Source organism: Hemitrygon akajei, chromosome 6 (assembly GCF_048418815.1).
Source record: "Hemitrygon akajei chromosome 6, sHemAka1.3, whole genome shotgun sequence".
NCBI classification, from domain to species: Eukaryota; Metazoa; Chordata; class Chondrichthyes; order Myliobatiformes; family Dasyatidae; genus Hemitrygon; species Hemitrygon akajei.
In genome coordinates, this window is record NC_133129.1 from 187,825,640 (window position 1) to 187,844,223 (window position 18,584).

The window sequence follows — 18,584 nt, forward strand, 5'->3', positions numbered from 1 at the left end:
TTCCCAGAACTTTCAGCCACTGCTGCTCTGCCGTCATCCCTGCTGGTGCTCCTTTACAATGAATTTTGGCCAGCTTATCTCTCATGCCTCTGTAATTCCCTTTACTCCACTGTAATACTAATACATCTGACTGTTGCTTTTTATTCTTAAATTTCATGGTGAATTCCATCATATAAGACCAGAAGACATAGGAGCAGAATTAGGCCATTCAGCCCATTGAGTCCACTCCACCATTTCATCATGATTGAACCCAGATCCCATTCAACCTCATACACCCGCCCTCTCACCATATCCTTTGATACTCCAACCAATCAGGAATCTATTATGATCACTTTCTCTTTAGGGTTCTTTTACCTTAAGCTCTCTAATTGATTCTGGGTCAATGCACAACACCCAGTCCAGAATAGCTGATCCTCTAGTGGGCTCAATGAGCTGTTCTAAAAAGCCATCTCATAGGCATTCTGGAAATCCCTCCTCTTGGAATCCAGTACCAACTTGATTTTCCCAATGTACCTGCATATTGAAGTCTCCCTTGACTATTATAACATTGCCCTTTTGGCATGCATTTTCTATCTTCCGTTGTAATTTGTAGATCATATCCTTACTACTGTTTATGGGTCTGTAGATGACTCCCATCGGTCTTTTTATCCTTGCAGTATCTTATCTCTACCCTCAACGATTCAACGCCTGTTAACAAGGTCAACAAGATAAGGCTGACCATTATCACCTGCCCTATTTGTATTGGCAATAGAACCATTAGCTGAATTAATTAGAACTGATTCAGATATTATGGGCTTTAAAGTTAACCGGGAGGAATATAAGATAAATCTATTTGCTGATGATGTTCTGATTTATCCAACAAACCCATTGCATTCATTGCAAAAATTATCTTTTAGATTGGAAGAATATGGGAAAATATCAGGGTATAAAGTAAACTGGGATAAAAGTGAAATTTTACCCCTTACTAAAGGAGATTATAGTCAATGTCGATTAGTAACTCAATTTAGATGACCGATAAATGGAATAAAATATTTAGGTATAAGAGTTGATAACGACATAAAGAAATTATATAAATTAAATTATTTGCCATTATTGAAAAAAATCCAAGAAATTCTTGATAAATGGATGATGTCACCAATAACATTAGTAGGTAGAGTTAATGCTGTAAAAATGAATATATTTCCTAGATTACAGTATTTATTTCAAACATTACCAATACAACTACCGCAGAAGTTTTTTCAAGAGTTGAATAAATGTGTGAGGAAGTTTCTTTGGAAAGGTAAGATGTCAAGAATATCATTGGAAAAATTGACATGTAAATTTGACCTAGGAGGGTTACAACTCCAAAATTTTAAGAACTATTATAAAGCAAATCAACTTAGATTTATTGCATATTTTTTTGATGAAGTTAAACCGGCATGGATTAGAATAGAGTTAGATAAGATAGGAGAAAATATACCAGAAGATTTTATATATAAATGGGAATCCAAATGGATACGGGAAAAGAAAGAATCTCTTATATTAAAACATTTGATTGATTTATGGAATAAGATAAATGTTGACGATGAGATAAAGAATCTTTATTAGCAAAGAGACCCCTAATTCAAAATAGACTCATTCCTTTTACAATGGATAACCAACTTTTATATAACCGGTTTCAAAAAGGGATTAGATACATAGGTGACTTTTTGAAGGAGGTAAATTGATGTCATTTGATCAATTAAAGAATAAATATAAAATATTAAATAACACTCTTTTCTGTTATTTCCAATTAAGGGCTTAGTTAAGAGATAAACTGGGTTAAACAATGTTAATGCCGAAGCCTAATGAAATAGAAATTTTAATTCAAAAAGGAAAAATTAAAAAATTTACTTCTTGTATGTACAATTTGATTCAAAAACAGACAATTAAACAAGGAATTCATAAGTCAAGACAAAAATGGGAAACTGATTTGAATATTAAAATTGATGAAATAAGTTGGTCAAGACTATGCCTTGACAGTATGACAAATACAATAAATGTCTGACTTAGATTAGTACAATACAATTTTTTACATCAATTATATATTACACCACTAAAAAGTAAATAGATTAAACCCAAATTTATCTGATCAATGTTTTCGATGTAATCAAGAAATTGGTACTTTTTTACACTCTACTTGGTCTTGTTTTAAAATTCAACCTTTTTGGATAAATTTAAGAGTTTTGGTGGTGGCATCCGTCGGTCTCAAGAGACCATGGATCTGCGCCTGGGCAGGGTTGTATGAGAGACCGGCAGTTGCCCAAGCTGCAGGCCTTCCCCTCTCCACGCCACCGATGTTGTCCAAGGGAAGGGCACTAGGACCCATGCAGCTTGGCACCGGTGACATCGCAGAGCAATGTGTTGTTAAGTGCCTTGCTCAAGGACACAAACATGCTGCCTCAGCTGAGGCTCGAACCAGTGACCTTCAGGTTACTAGTCGGATGCCTTGCCCACTAGGCCACGCACCAACAGATTAAGAGTTTTATTGGAACAAATTATTGGAATACAACTTCCACATAACCCAATATTATTTATACTAGGTGATATTGAAGGGATAAAACCGAGATTTAAATTGAACAAATATCAGAAAAAATTTATAAAAATTGCATTGGCAGTAGCCAAAAAGATTATTGTAGTTACTTGGAAATCAGATTCATACTTAACTATGGACCGTTGGAATAATGAATTTTTTAGCTGCATTCCACTTGAAAAAATTACTTATAATTTAAGAACTGAATATGACATATTTCTGAAAATTTGGCATCCTTATTTACAAAAGATAGGATTAAATATATAGGCCCTTTGAAGATAAAGTTATTAGCCATTTGGGGAAATAAATAAATATATATATTAATTATATTGAATTCCATGGAGCATGTGGGGATCTTCCAATATCCAGGCAATCTTTCTTTCTTTCTTTTTCTCTTTTTTTTTAAGATAGGGATGTTAAGGGGGGAAGGGTTAAGGGGAGGGGGAGGGCTGCTATTATACTCTATTCCATTATTCTATTCATTCTATGTAATTGTCTTAAAAATTGAATTAAAAAAATATAAAAAAAGATTCAATGCCTTCCAACCCTATGTCAAATCATTCTAATGATTTGATTTCACATTTTATCAACAGAGCCATGCCACCACCTCTGCCTACATACCCGTCCAATGTGTATCCTTGGACATTAAGCTCCCGGCTATAATCTACTTTCAGCCATGATTCAGTGATGCCTACAACATTGTACCTGCCAATCTGTAACTGTACTTCAAGTTCATCTACCTTATTGTGCTTACTGCGTGCATTCAAATATAACACTTTTAGTCCTGTGTTCACCCTCTTTAATGCTGTCTGCCTTTAACATTGTAACTCATCCATTTGACTGCAATTGTGCCATATCATCAGCCTCTGCCTTACCTTGCTAGGAGTCTCACTACACACCTTTGTTGATGAATCAACTACATCATCGTCAGCAGTATCACTCCGGTTCCCATCCCCCTATCAAATTAGTTTAAACCTTCTCCAGCAACTCCAGCAAACCTGCCTTCAAAGACATTGGACCCCCTCAGGTTCAAGTGTAACCCATCTCTTTTGTACAGGTCGTACCTTCTCTAGAAGAGATCCCAGTGATCCATAAATGTGAACCCCTGCCCCCTGCACCAGTTCCTCAGCTACACATTCATAAGACCATAAGATATAGGAGCAGTAGAGGCCAGTCGGTCCATCGAGTCTACTCTGCCATTCAAACATGGACCTATCCAATTCTTCCAGTCATCCCCACTCCCCTGCTTTCACCCCATACCCTTTGATGCCCTGGCTAATCAAGAACATATCTATCTCTGCCTTAAATACACCCAATGACTTTGCCTCCACAGCTGCTTGTGGCAACAATTTCCACAAATTCACCACCATCTGACTAAAGTAATTTTTCCGCATCTCAGTTCTAAAAGGATGTCCTTCAATTCTGATGTCTTGCCCTCTTGTCCTAGAATCCCCTACCATGGGAAATAACTTTGCCATATCTAATCTGTTCAGGCCTTTTAACATTCGAATGTTTTAATGAGATCACGCCACCCCACCCCCATTCTCCTGAACTCCAGGGAATACAGCCCAAGAGCTGCCAGACATTCCTCATATAGTAACCCCTTCATTCCTGGAATCATTCTTGTGAATCTTCTCTGAATCCTCTCTAATGTCAGTATAGCCTTTCTAAAATAAGGAGCCCAAAACTGCACACAATACTCTGAGTGGTCTCACAACTGCCTGAAAGAGCCTTAACATCACATCCCTGCTTTTATATTCTATACCTCAAGAAATGAATGCCAATATTGCATTCACCCTCTTCACGACTGATTCAACCTGGAGGTTAACCTGATAACCATATATAACCATATAATCATATAACAATTTTGGTGTTGTTATATATAATATAACAAACCTTTTGGTATCTTGCACAAGGACTCCCAAGTTCCTTTGCATCTCTACATTTTGAATTCTCTCCCCATCTAAATAATAGTTTGCCCATTTATTTCTTCCACCAAAGTGCATGACCATACACTCTCCAACATTGTATTTCATTTGCCACTTCTTTGCCCATTCCCCTAAACTAAATCTCTCTGCAGGCTCTCTGTTTCCTCAACACTACCCGCTCCTCCACCTATCTTTGTATCATCAGCAAATTTAGCCACAAATCCATTAATCCCATAGTCCAAATCATTGACATACATCGTAAAAGGCAGCAGTCCCAACACCGACCCCTGCGGAACTCTACTGGTAACCGGCAGCCAGCCAGAATAGGATCCCTTTATTCCCACCCTCTGTTTTCTGCTGACCAGCCAATGCTCCACCCACTCTAGTAACTTCCCTGTCATTCCATGGGCTCTTATCTCGTAAGCGGCCTGATGTGTGGCATCTTGTCAAAGGCCTCCTGAAAATCTAAGTACACTACATCTACTGCATCTCCTTTGTCTACCCTGCTTGTAATTTCCTCAAAGAATTGCAGTAGGTTTGTCAGGTAGGATTTTCCTTTCAGGAAACCATGCTGGCTTTGGCCTATCTTGTCATGTGCTTCCAGGTACTCTGTAATCTCATCCCTAACAATCAATTCCAACAACTTCTGAGCTATTGATGTCAGGGTAACAGGTCTATAGTTTTGTTTCTGCTGCCTCGCACCCTTCTTAAATAGTGGAGTAACATTTGCAGCTTTCCAGTCATCCAGTACAATACCAGAATCTATCGATTCTTTAAAGATCATCATTAATGCCTCCGCAATCTCTGCAGCTACTTCCTTCAGAACCGGAGGGTGCATTTCATCAGGTCCAGAAGATTTATCCACCCTCAGATCATTAAGCTTCCTTAACATCTTCTCAGTCGTAATTTTCACTGCACAAACTTCAGTTCCCTGACACTCTTGAATGCCCGGTATACTGCAGACTTCTTCCACTGTGAAGACTGATGCAAAATACACATTCAGTTCCTCTGCCATCTCTGCATCTCTCATTACAATATCTCTAGTGTCATCTTCTATTGGTCCTATATCTACCCTCGACTCTCTTTTAGTCTTTATATACTTAAAAAAGATTTTAGTATTTTCTTTGATATTAGTTGCCACCTTCTCTCATAATTCATTTTTTCCTTCCAAATGACCTTCTTAGTTTCCTTCTTCAAGTTTTTAAAATCTCCCCAATCCTCTGTCTTCCCACTAGCTCTGGCTTCCTTGTATGCCCTCTCTTTTGCTTTTACTTTGGCTCCAACTTCATTTGTCCTCCTTCCCTTTGAAAATTTCTTCTTATTTGGAATATATCTGTCTTGCACTTCCCTCATTTTTTGCAGAAACTTCAGCCATTACTGCTCTGCTGTCTTTCCTGCAAATGTTCCTTTCCAGTCAACTTTGGCCAGTTCCCCTCACATGCCATTGTAACTTCCTTTATTTCACTGAAATACTGACACATTGGACTTTATTTTTTCCCTCTCAAATTTCAAAGTGAACTCGATCATATTGTGATCACTGTTCCCTGTGGGTTCCTTAACCTTAAACTCTCTTATCACCTCCAGATCATTGTACAACACCCAATCCAGCACAACTGATCCCCTCGTGGGCTCAACAACAAGCTGTTCTAAAAAGCCATCCCTTAGGCATCCTACAAATTCTCTCTCTTGAGGTCCAGTAGTGGCCTAGTTTTCCCAATCACTTTCATGTTAAAATCCCCAATGATTATCATGACATTGCCTTTCTGACTTGTCTTTTCTATCCCTCCACCTGGCCCTAACCCAACTGGACAAAAAAGACACATATGTTTGAATACTGTTCAAAGACTTCAGTTCAGCATTCAACACAATCATCCCTTAGAAACTGATTGGAAAACTGAGCCTACCGGGCCTGAACACCTCCCTCTGCAACCGGATTCTAGACTTCCTGACTGGGAGACATCAGTCAGTCTGGATCGGAGGCAGCATCTCCAACACCATCACACTGAGCACGGGAGCTCCCCAGGGCTGTGTGCTCAGTCCACTGCTGTTCACTCTGCTGACCCATGACTGTGCTGCATCACACAGCTCGAACCACATCATCAAGTTCTCTGATGACACGACCGTGGTGGGTCTCATCAGCAAGAACAACGAGTCAGCTTACAGAGAGGAGATGCAGCGGCTAACAGACTGGTGCAGAGCCAACAACCTGTCTCTCAACGTGAACAAAACAAAAGAGATGGTTGTTGACTTCAGGAGGGCACGGAGCGACCACTCCCTGCTGAACATTGACAGCTCCTCGGTAGAGATTGTTAAGAGCACCAAATTTCTTGGTGTTCACCTGGCGGAGAATCTCACCTGGTCCCTCAACATCAGCTCCATAGCAAAGAGAGCCCAGCAGCGTCTCTACTTTTTGCGAAGGCTGAGGAAAGTCCATCTCCCACCCCCTATCCTCATCACATTCTACAGGGGTTGTATTGAGACCATCCTGAGCAGCTGCATCACTGCCTGGTTCGGAAATTGCACCATCTCGGTTCGCAAGACCCTGCAGCGGATAGTGAGGTCAGCTGAGAAGATAATCAGGGTCTCTCTTCCCACCATTACGGACATTCATACTACATGCTGCATCCGCAAAGCAAACACCATTATGAAGGACCCCACATACCCCTTATACAAACTCTTCTCCCTCCTGCTGTCTGGGAAAAGGCACCGAAGCATTCGGGTTCTCATGACCAGACTATGTAACAGTTCCTTCCCCCAAGCTATCAGACTCCTCAATACCTAGAGCCAGGACTGACACCTTACTGCCCTATTGTCTTGTTTATTATTTATTGTAATGCCTGCACTGTTTTGTGCACTTTATGCAGTCCTGGGTAGGTCCGTAGTCTAGTGTAGTTTTTTTACTGTGTTGTTTTTTACGTAGTTCAGTCTAGTTTTTGTACTGTGTCATCTAACACCATGGTCTTGAAAAACGTTGTCTCGTTATGGTCGAAGTGACAATAAAAAGTGTCTTGACTTGTAATCCACATACTGGCTGCTATTTGGAGGCCTGTATACAACTGTCATTAGGGTCCTCTTACCTTTGCCATTTCATGACTCAACCCATAGAGACTCTATACCTTCCGATCCTATGTCATCTCTTTCCAATGATTTAATATTATTTCTTATACTCAGAGCCACACCACCCCCTCTGCCTATTGACCTATCTTTCTGATACACTGTATATCCTTGAACATTCAGCTCCCAGTGGCAGCCATCCTTTAGCCAAGTTTCAGAGATGGCCACAATGTCATACTTGCCAGTCTGCAGCTGAGTTTGTCAACTCATGCCACTGGCTTTGATTAAAACTCATCTCCTGCCTGTTATTTCTATAATCTCTTTTGCATGTTATCTTTCAAATCTTCTGTCAAATCATCCTATTCTTGCCCTCACTGGTACATGTTATAGGCAGTAATCTAGAGATTACTACCCTGGAGGTCCTGTTTTTCAGCAGAAATGATGGTGCTTGGCTAAGCCTGCACTCAGGTTTTACCAACTTGAGCTGAGAAAAATATTTAAAAAATAATAATGATAATAAACATAAGAGATTCTGCAGATGCTGAAGGAATTCAGCAGGACAGGCAGCAGTTATGGTGAGAAATAATTGGTGAGTACAGTGTTGGTGGACACAGTCTCAGCAGGCTCAAACTTGAGGTATAGACTAGGCTGGCAGAGAATTGCTGGGCACAGTCTTGGCAGGTACAGTGTCACTGGCACAGTGTTAGCAGGTACAAACTCGGCAGATACAGGATGGGTGGGTATTGTCTTGGTAGGTACAGTGTCACTGTGCACATTCTCAGCAGGTACAGATTCAGTGAGCATCATCTCAGTGGGCATAGGCATGGTGGGTACAATCTTGGTAGGCACAGATTTGGGGGGGGCGGAGACACAGATTTAGTGGGTACAGTCTCAACGGGTACAGACTTGACGGACACAGGCTCAGTGGGTACAGGCTTGGTCACATTCTCAGTGAGTATAGACTGGGTGGTTACAGTCTTGGTGGATACAGATGCAGTGGGCACAGGCACAGTGATACAGTGCGATGGGTACAGTCTCACCATCCACAGGTTTGGCAGGCACTGGCTTGATGGCACAGACTTGATGGGCACACACGGGGTGGGCACTGAATCGATGGGTATTCTGGGCGGACACAGTCTTGCTGGTCACAGACTCAGGCACAGTCTCAGTGGGTACAGACACAGAGGGTCTTGGTGATTACAGATTCAGTGGGCACAGTTATGATATGCAGACTCAATGGGTACCGACAGGACAGGCACAGACTCAATGGGTATAGACTGGGCAGACAGAATCAATGGGTGCAGTCACGCTGGGCGCAGTCTCTTTGGGTACAGATACAGTGAGTACAGTCTCAGTGAATGCACACTCAGGGGGCACAGGCACGGTGGACACAGACTCAGCGGGCACAGACACAGTGGACACACACTCGGCAGATACAGGATGGGTGGGTTTAGGCTTCACATACAAACAAGCTGGAGGAACTCAGCAGGTCGGGCAGCATCTGTTGAAATGAGCAGTCAATGTTTCGGGTCGAGACCCTTCGTCAGGACTCAGGTATAGGCTTGGTGGGTGTAGTGTTGTTGGGCACAGTCTCAGCAAGTATAGATTCAGTGGGCACAGGAACGGTGTGCACAGACACAGCAGTTACAGTCTTGGTAGGTACAGTCTCAGTCAGTATAGATTCGGTGGGCACAGATTTAGTGGTTCAGTCTTATTGGGTATAACCTTGGCAGGTAAAGACTCAGCAGGCATAATCTTGATTGGTACAGATGAGATGCGCACAGACTTGGTGGGTACAGTCTTGGTGAGCACAGACTCAATGGGCACAGATTTAGTGGTTACAGACTCAGGCACAGTCTCAGTGGGTGCAGAATCAATGGGCACAGGTTCAGTGGGTACAGACTCTGTGGGTACAGTCTTGGTGGGTACCGAATTGATGGGCATGGGCTCAGTGGCTATAGACTCAGGCACAATCTTGATGGGCACAGATTCAGTGGGAATAGACTCAATGGTTAGAGACTCAGGCACAGTCTCAGTGGGTACAGACTCGATGGACACAGTCTCAGTGGGTAGAGACTCAGAGAAAGGCTCAGTGGGCATGGACAGGCACAATCTCACTGGGCACAGATTCAATGGGTACAGACTCAGACACAGTCTAAGTGGGTGCAGAATCAATGGACACAGTCTAACTGGGCACAGTCTCGATGAGTACATTATTGATGAGCTTAGATTCAGTGAGTACAGACTCAGGTACAGTCTTGGAGGGAACAGATTAAGTGGGTGCTGACTCAATGGGACAGTCTCGATGGGAATAGATTCAGCAGATACAGACTCTAGCACAGTCTCAATGGTCACCAATTCAGTTGGGTACAGACTCAATACGCCCAACGGGTTATTTCACTGTTGTGTTTCTCCATGTCTCAGGTCAGCTGGATGAGGGCCAGGGTGATTGATTCTTGTTGCTGTTTTCAAAACAATTTTATTCGTTAATCTGGTAACAGAAGCCACAGTTTATGACACCTTGTGGGTGACAGAAGGTACCGTGTAAATAGAATGCTGGCTCAGCAAATGTTGGTTAGCTGAAACGTTACCTCCTTTGCTCTGGTTGCCACCACAAGTGGAGAAGTGTTGGTATAAGACATCCCCTAAAGAATACAAAGAGAAAAATATTGTTATTAGACCATAAGATACAGGAGCAGAATAGGCCATTTGACCCATCTGCTTTGCCATTTGATCATGGCTTATCCATTTCCCTCTCAGACCCAATCTCCTGCATTCTGCCTTCATGCCTTGATTAATCAAGAATCCATCAACCTCTGGCTTAAATATAACCAATGACTTGGCCACCACAGCTGTACATTGCAATGAATTCAACAGATTTACCACTCTCTGGCTAAAGAAATTCCTCCTCATCTCCACACTAAATGGACACTGCTCTATTCTGAGGCTGTGTCACTGGTCTTAAATTTCCCAATTTAAGAAAAATCCTCTCTGTATCCACTCTATTGAGTCATTCTACATTCTATACGTTTCAATGAGATTTCCCCCTTATTCTTCTAAATTTCAGTGAGTACAGGCCCAGAGTCATCAAATGATCATCATATAATGTCTTTTAATTCTGGAATCATTTTTGTGAAACTCCTTTGAACTCTCTCCAATGTTAGCACATCCTTTCTTAGATAAGAGGCCCAAAACTGCTCACAATACTCAAAGTGAGGCCTCACCAGTGTCTTATAAAGCCTCAACATTACATCCTTGCTTTTATATTCTAGTCTTCTTAAAATGAATGCTAACATCACTTAGAAAAATAGGGTGCTATGCAGTAGGGTAATTCTAGGCAGTCTCTAGAATAGATTACAAGGTCCGCACAACATTGTGGGCCAAAGGGCCTGTGATGTGCTATAGATTTATATGTTCTATGTTTTAACATTGCATTTGCCTTCTTCACCTGCAAATTAACCTTTAGGGAATCCTGCAAAAGGATTCCCAAGTCCCATAAGACATTGGAGCAGTATTAGGCCATTCAGTCCATCAAGTTTGCTCTGCCATTCCATCATGGCTGATCCTAGAATCTACTCAACCCTTACATCTGACTTCTCGCCATATCCTTTAATGCCCTAACCAATCAGGAAACTTTCAACTTCTGCTTTAAGTATACCCATGGACTTGGCCTTCACTGCAGTCTGTGGCAGAGCAATCCACAGATTCACTACTTTCTGCCTAAAAAAAAATCCTCCTTACCTCTCTTCTAAATGGTCGCTCCTCAATTTTGAGGCTGTGCCCTCTAGTTCTGGATACCCCCATCACAGAAAACATCCTCTTCACATCCACCTTATCTAGTAGTTTCGATATTCCGTCGGTTTCAATGAGATCTCTCTGCATTCTTCAGGCCCAAAGCTGCCAAACGCTCCTCATATGTTAACCCTTTCATTCTTGGAATCATCCTCGTGTACCTCCTCTGGACTCTCTCCAATGACAACACATCCTTTCTGAGATATAGGGCCCAAAACTGTTGACAACATTCCAAGTGCGGTCTGACTAGTGTCTTATAAAGCCTCAGAATTATCTCCCCTTGAAATAAATGCCAACATTGCATTTGCCTTCTTTACCGCAGACTCAACCTGTAAATTAACCATCTAGGAGCTTTGCACGAGGACCCCTAAATCCCTCTGCACCTCTGATGTTTGAACCTTCTCCTCATTTAGATAATAGTCCGCACTGTTGATCCTTTTACCAAAATGCATTATCATACACTTCCCAACACTGTATTCCATCAGCCACTTTTTTCCGCATTCTTCTAATACGTCTAAGTCCTGCTGCAATTGCATTGCTTGCTCAGCTTTACCTACCCCTCCACTTATCTTCGTATCATCTGCAAACTTTGCCACAAAGCCATCAATTCCATTATCTAAATCATTGACCAACAATGTGAAAAGTAAGGTTTCAATGAAATCCCCCCTTATTCTTCTGTGAAATGCCTCAATACTGACCTTTGAAGAACACCTCTAACCACTGGCAGCCAACCAGAAAAGGCCCCCTTTATTCCCACTTGCTGCCTCCTGCCTATCAGTCATTCCTCTATCCATGCCAGTATCTTTTCTGTAATGCCATAGGATTTTATCTTGTTAAGCAGCCTCATGTGTGGCATCTTATCAAGTGCCATCTGAAAATCCAAGTAAATGACAACCACTGCCTCTCTTTTGTCCATCCTGCTTGTTACTTCCTCGAAGTACTCTAATAGATTTGTCAGGCAAGATTTCCCTTCACAGGAACTATGCTGACTTTGACTTGTTTTATTATTAGTCTATAAGTACCCTGAATCCTCATCCTTAATAATCGACTCCAACACTGAGGTAAGCATGATCTATAAACTGGCCTATAATTTCTTTTCTTTTGCCTTCCTCCCTTCTTAAAGAGTGGAGTGATACTTGCAATCTTCCACTCCTCTGGAACCATGCCAAAGTCAAGTGTTTCTTGAAAGATCATAACCAATGCATTTGCTATCTCTTTAGCAACCTCTGTCAGAACTCTGGGATGTAGTCCATCTGGTCCAGGTGACTTGTCCACCATAAGACCTTTGAGTTTGCCTAGCACTTTTTCCTTTGTAATAGCAATGGCACTCACTCCTGCTCCCTGACACTCACGGACCTTTGGCACACTGCTAATGTCTTCCACACAATGCTGCACCATTGTGTTGTCTGCCATTTCCTGTCTCCCATTACTATCTCTCCAGCATCATTTCAGCGGTCCAATATCTACTCTTGTCTCTCTTTTACACTTTATGTATCTGAAGAAACCTTTGGTATCCTCTTTAACATTATCGGCTAGCTTAACTTCATGTTCACTCCTTTCCTTATTTATGACTTTTTTAGTTAGCTTCTGTTGTTTTTTAAAATCTTGCCAATCCTCTAACTTCCCACTAATTTTTGTTCTGTTAAATACCTTCTCTTTGACTTTTATGTTGGCTTTGACTTCTCTTCTTAGCAATGGTTGTGTTATCCTGCCTTTAGAGTACTACTTTGGGATCTACCTAACCCACCCATCTGTATTTTCATCCAGGTCATTTATATACATCATAAACAGCAGAGGTCCCAGCTCAGATCGCTGCGGAACACTACTAATTTCAGACCTCCAGATGGAAGAAGTTCCTTCAACCACTACCCCCTGTTATCTATGCGCAAGTCAGTTCTGAATCCAAACAGCCCATTTGCCGCAGACCCCATGCACCTTAACCTTTTGGATTAGCCTCCCACATCTGACTTAAGCTTCTCCTTCTCAAATTGCAGGGTGAAATCTATTATATTATGATCAATATCCCCTAAAGCTTCTTTTACCTTAAGCTTTCTAATCAATTCCAGTTCATTGCACAACACCCAATCCAGATACCTGATCCCTTTAGTGGACTCAACCATAAGCTGCTATGAAAAACCATTTGAAAGGCATTCTGCAAATTACCTCTCTTGGGATCCAGCACCAATTTGATTTTCCTAATCTACCTGCAAATTGAAATCTCTCTTGACTATCGTATCATTGCCCTTTTGACATATAACAATTACAACACAGAAACAGGCCATCTCGGCCCTTCTAGTCCATGCCGAACGCTTACTCTCACCTAGTCCCACCTACCTGCACTCAGCCCATAACCCTCCATTCCCTTCCTGTCCATATACCTATCCAATTTTTTTTTAAATGACAATACCGAACCTGCCTCTACCACTTCAACTGGAAGCTTGTTCCACACAGCTACCACTCTCTGAGTAAAGAAGTTCCCCCTCGTGTTACCCCTAAACTTTTGCCCCTTAACTCTCAACTCATGTCCTCTTGTTTGAATCTCCCCTACTCTCAATGGAAAAAGCCTATCCACATCAACTCTATCTATCCCCCTCATAATTTTAAATAGCTCTATCAAGTCCCCCCTCAACCTTCTATGCTCCAAAGAATAAAGACCTAACATGTTCAACCTTTCTCCAGGTAACATTCTAGTAAATCTCTGTACTCTCTCTAATTTGTTGACATCTTTCCTATAATTCGGTGACCAGAACTGTACACAATACTCCAAATTTGGCCTCACTAATGCCTTGTACAATTTTAACATTACATCCCAACTCCTATACTGAATGCTCTGATTTATAAAGGCCAACATACCAAAAGCTTTCTTCACCACCCTATCCACATGAGATTCCACCTTCAGGGAACTATGCACCATTATTCCTAGATCACTCTGTTCTACTGCATTCTTCAATGCCCTACCATTTACCATGTATGTCCTACTTGGATTATTCCTACCAAAATGTAGCACCTCACACTTATCAGCATTAAACTCCATCTGCCATCTTTCAGCCCACTCTTCTAACTGGCCTAAACCTCTCTGCAAGCTTTGAAAACCTACTTCATTATCCACAACGCCACTTATCTTAGTATCATCTGCATACTTACTAATCCAATTTACCACCCCATCATCCAGATCATTAATGTATATGACAAACAACATTGGACCCAGTACAGATCCCTGAAGCACACCACTAGTCACCGGCCTCCAACCTGATAAACAGTTATCCACCACTACTCTCCGGCATCTCCCATCCAGCCACTGTTGAATCCATTTCACTACTTCAATATTAATACCTAACGATTGAACCTTCCTAACTAACCTTCCGTGTGGAACCTTGTCAAAGGCCTTACTGAAGTCCATATAGACAACATCCACTGCCTTACCCTTGTCAACTTTCCTAGTAAACTCTTCAAAAAATTCAATAAGATTTGTCAAACATGACCTTCCGCACACAAATCCATGTTGCCTGCTCCTAATCAGACCCTGTCTATCCAGATAATTATATATACCATCTCTTAGAATACTTTCCATTAATTTACCCATCACTGACGTCAAACTTACAGGCCGTTAATTGCTAGGTTTACTCTTGCATTTTAAATTTCCCATTGTAATTTGTAGACCACATCTTTGCTATTGTTTGGCGGTCTCCCATCAGGGTCTTTTTACCTTTGCAGTTTCTTAGCTGTACCCACAACAATTCTATACTTTCTGATCCTATGCCACCTCTACCTAATTAGATTTCAGTTTTCACCTACAGAACCATCCCGTCCCGTGTGCCTACCTGCCTGTCCTTTCGATTCAATATTTATCCTTGGATGCTAAGCTCCCAACTACAAACCCCATTTCCAGAAAAGTTGGGATATTTTTCAAAATGCAATAAAAACAAATATCTGTGATATGTTAATTCACGTGAACCTTTATTTAACTGACAAAAGTACAAAGAAAAGATTTTCAATAGTTTTACTGACCAACTTAATTGTATTTTGTAAATATACACAAATTTAGAATTTGATGGCTGCAACACACTCAACAAAAGTTGGGACAGAGGCATGTTTACCATTGTGTTACATCACCTTTCCTTTTAATAACACCTTTTAATCATTTTGGAACTGAGAATACTTATTGTATTAGATTTGCAATTGGAAATTTTGTCCATTCTTGCATGATATAAGACTTCAGCTGCTCAACAGTCCGTGGTCTCCGTTGTCTGATTCTCCTCTTCATGATGCACCATACATTTTCAATAGGAGACAGATCTGGACTGGCAGCAGGCCGGTCAAACACACGCACTCTGTGTCTACAAAGCCACGCTGTTGTAGCCCGTGCAGAATGTGGTCTGGCATTGTCCTGCTGAAATAAGCATGGACGTCCCGGGAAGAGACGCCACCTTGATGGCAACATATGTCTCTCTAAAATCCTAATATACGCCTCAGAGTCAACGGTACCTTCACATATATGCAACTCACTCATGCCGTGGGCACTGATGCACCCCCATACCATCACAGATGCTGGCTTTTGTACCTTTCGCTGATAAAAATCAGGATGGTCGTTTTCATCTTTAGCACGGAGAACTCGACGCCCGTTTTTTCCGAAAACTAGCTGAAATGTGGACTCATCTGACCACAGCACACGTTTCCAGTCTTCTGGTCCATCTGAGATGAGCTCGTGCCCAGAGAACTCGCCAGCGTTTCTGCATAGAGTTGATGTATGGCTTCCTCCTTGCGTAATACAGTTTCAAGTTGCATTTCTGGAGGCAGCGACGGACTGTGTTAAGTGACAATGGTTTTCCAAAGTACTCCTGAGCTCAGGTGGCTATAATTGTCACAGTAGCATGATGGTTTCTTAGGCAGTGCCGCCTGAGGGCTCGAAGATCACGCGCATTCAACAGTGGTTTCCGACCTTGCCCTTTATGCACTGAGATGTCTCTGAATTCTCTGAATTTTTTCACAATATTATGTACTGTAGACGTTGAAAGAACTAAATTCTCTGCAATTTTGCATTGGGAAATGTTCCTTTTGAACTGACTAACAATTCTATCACAAATTTTGGCACAAAGGGGTGAGCCACAACCCATCCTTGCTTGCAAAGACTGAACCTTTGATGGACGCTACTTTTATACCCAGTCATGATACCTCACCTGCTACCAATTAGCCTGCTTAATGTGCAGTCTTCCAAACCGGTGTTACTTGAATATTCTGTGCACTTTTCAATCTTATTTTAACTCTGTCCCAACTTTTGTTGAGTGTGTTGCAGCCATCAAATTCTAAATTTGTGTATATTTACAAAATACAATTAAGTTGGTCAGTAAAACTATTGAAAATCTTTTCTTTGTACTTTTGTCAGTTAAATAAGGGTTCACGTGAATTAACATATCACAGATTTTTGTTTTTATTGGCATTTTGGAAAATATCCCACCTTTTCTGGAAATGGGGTTTGTATAATCTTTCAGCCATGTTTCAGTGATGCCCACAACGTCATGCATGTCAATCTGTAACTGTGCTACAAGATTATCTACCTTATTCCGTATACTGCATGAATAGAAATATAATATACAAGAATTCCAGAATAGAAAGGCTTATCATATGTGGAATGTTTAATGGTTCTGAGCCTGCATTCACTTGAATTCAGAAGAATGAGGTTTCATTGAAATCTACCAAATGATGAAAGGCCTCAGTAAATGAATGAGGAGATGATGTTTCCTCTGGTGGGGTCGTATAATACAAGAGAACACATCCTCAAAATAAAGGGACGTCCATTTGGAACAGGGATAATCTTATGGTCTTTTAACACCTTCAATACTGTATTCATCTGTCCCCCTTTTACTTTGCAACTCATCTATCTTTCCTATCTTCAGTTTCTGCTTGCTAGCAATCTACCCACACATCTGTTTGTAAACCAACTACCCTATCCTCAGTCCTCACACTCTAGTTCCCACTCTCCTGCTTGATTATTTTAAACTCTCCTGAACAGCTCTAGCAAACCTGTCTGCAAGGATATGTGTGTAACAGGCCAATCTTCCAAATCACATTTATTGCACATCTTACTTACAATGAGGCCACATTTCACGGCTTTCATGGAATAGAACCCGGCAATGCCATAGTGGTTGGAACCTGGAAAGACAGTATGACACAGTGACAACAGAGCTGAGGGCAGTGCGGCCGATGTATTTTAGACCATTGAACATAGAATATGTTCTTCGGCCCACAATGTTGTGCTGACCCTCAAACCCTGCCTCCCATATAACCCCCCACCTTAAATTCTTCCATATACCTGCCCAGTAGTCTCTTAAACTTCACTAGTGTATCTGCCTCTGCCACTCACTCAGGCAGTGCATTCCACGCACCAACCACTCTCTGAGTGAAAAACCTTCCTCTAATATCCCCCTTGAACTTCCCTCCCCTTACCTTAAAGCCATGACCTCTTGTACTGAGCAGTGGTGCCCTGGGAAAGAGGCACTGGCTGTCCACTCTGTCTATTCCTCTTAATATCTTGTACACCTCTATCATGTCTCCTCTCATCCGCCTTCTCTCCAAAGTTTAAAGCCCTAGCTCCCTCAATCTCTGATCATAATCCACACTCTCTAAACCAGGCAGCATCCTGGTAAATCTCCTCTGTACCCTTTCCAATGCTTCCACATCCTGCCTATACCGAGGCAACCAGAACATGGACTTCCGTACCTCCCACTTGGCAATCAACTCCAAAAGGTAAGTTGACAAAATTGGATGCAAAGTTGGCTGGGTAAGAGACAAGAGGGTTGTTTTTGTGACTGAAAGCCTGCTATCAGCGGTGTACCATAGAGATTGGTGCTGCTACCCTTACTATTTGATATATACATTAATGATTTGGATATGAATGTACAGGTGGCATAGTAGTGAGCTGTCAGCATAACACTTTACTGCGCTAGCTGGAAGGTGGTGGTATGATTCCTGCCTCAGGTAGTTGCAGTCAAGTGCTTCATTCACTATGGTAGAGAAAAAACCATTGCTCAGGAAGACAATAGTTCAGAGCATCCTTATGGAAAGTGTCAAGGAACACTACAATACAGAACCAGGTCCTTTGGCCCATCTAGTCCTTGCCAAACTATGAAGCTATTATAAACTATTAATTGAATTGAGAAGAATGAGAGGAGATCTTATAGAAACATAAAATTATGAAAGGGATAGATAAGATAGAGGCAGGAAAGTTGTTTCCATTAGTAGGTGAGACTAGAACTAGGGGA

At 41.6% G+C, this 18,584-nt stretch overlaps 1 protein-coding gene across 3 annotated transcripts in view; it reads right to left on the reverse strand.

The window, feature by feature from the left end:
- LOC140728782 (uncharacterized oxidoreductase YjmC-like) overlaps positions 1-18,584 on the reverse strand; it is a 100,851-nt gene that overhangs the window by 40,295 nt on the left and 41,972 nt on the right. For all 3 annotated transcript variants that reach the window (XM_073047737.1, XM_073047736.1, XM_073047738.1), the window contains exons 4-5: positions 17,414-17,475; positions 10,125-10,178 (exon numbers count right to left, since the gene is read on the reverse strand). In XM_073047737.1, the coding sequence (XP_072903838.1) occupies positions 10,125-10,178; positions 17,414-17,475 (116 nt within the window). The remainder of the gene's footprint in view (positions 1-10,124; positions 10,179-17,413; positions 17,476-18,584) is intronic.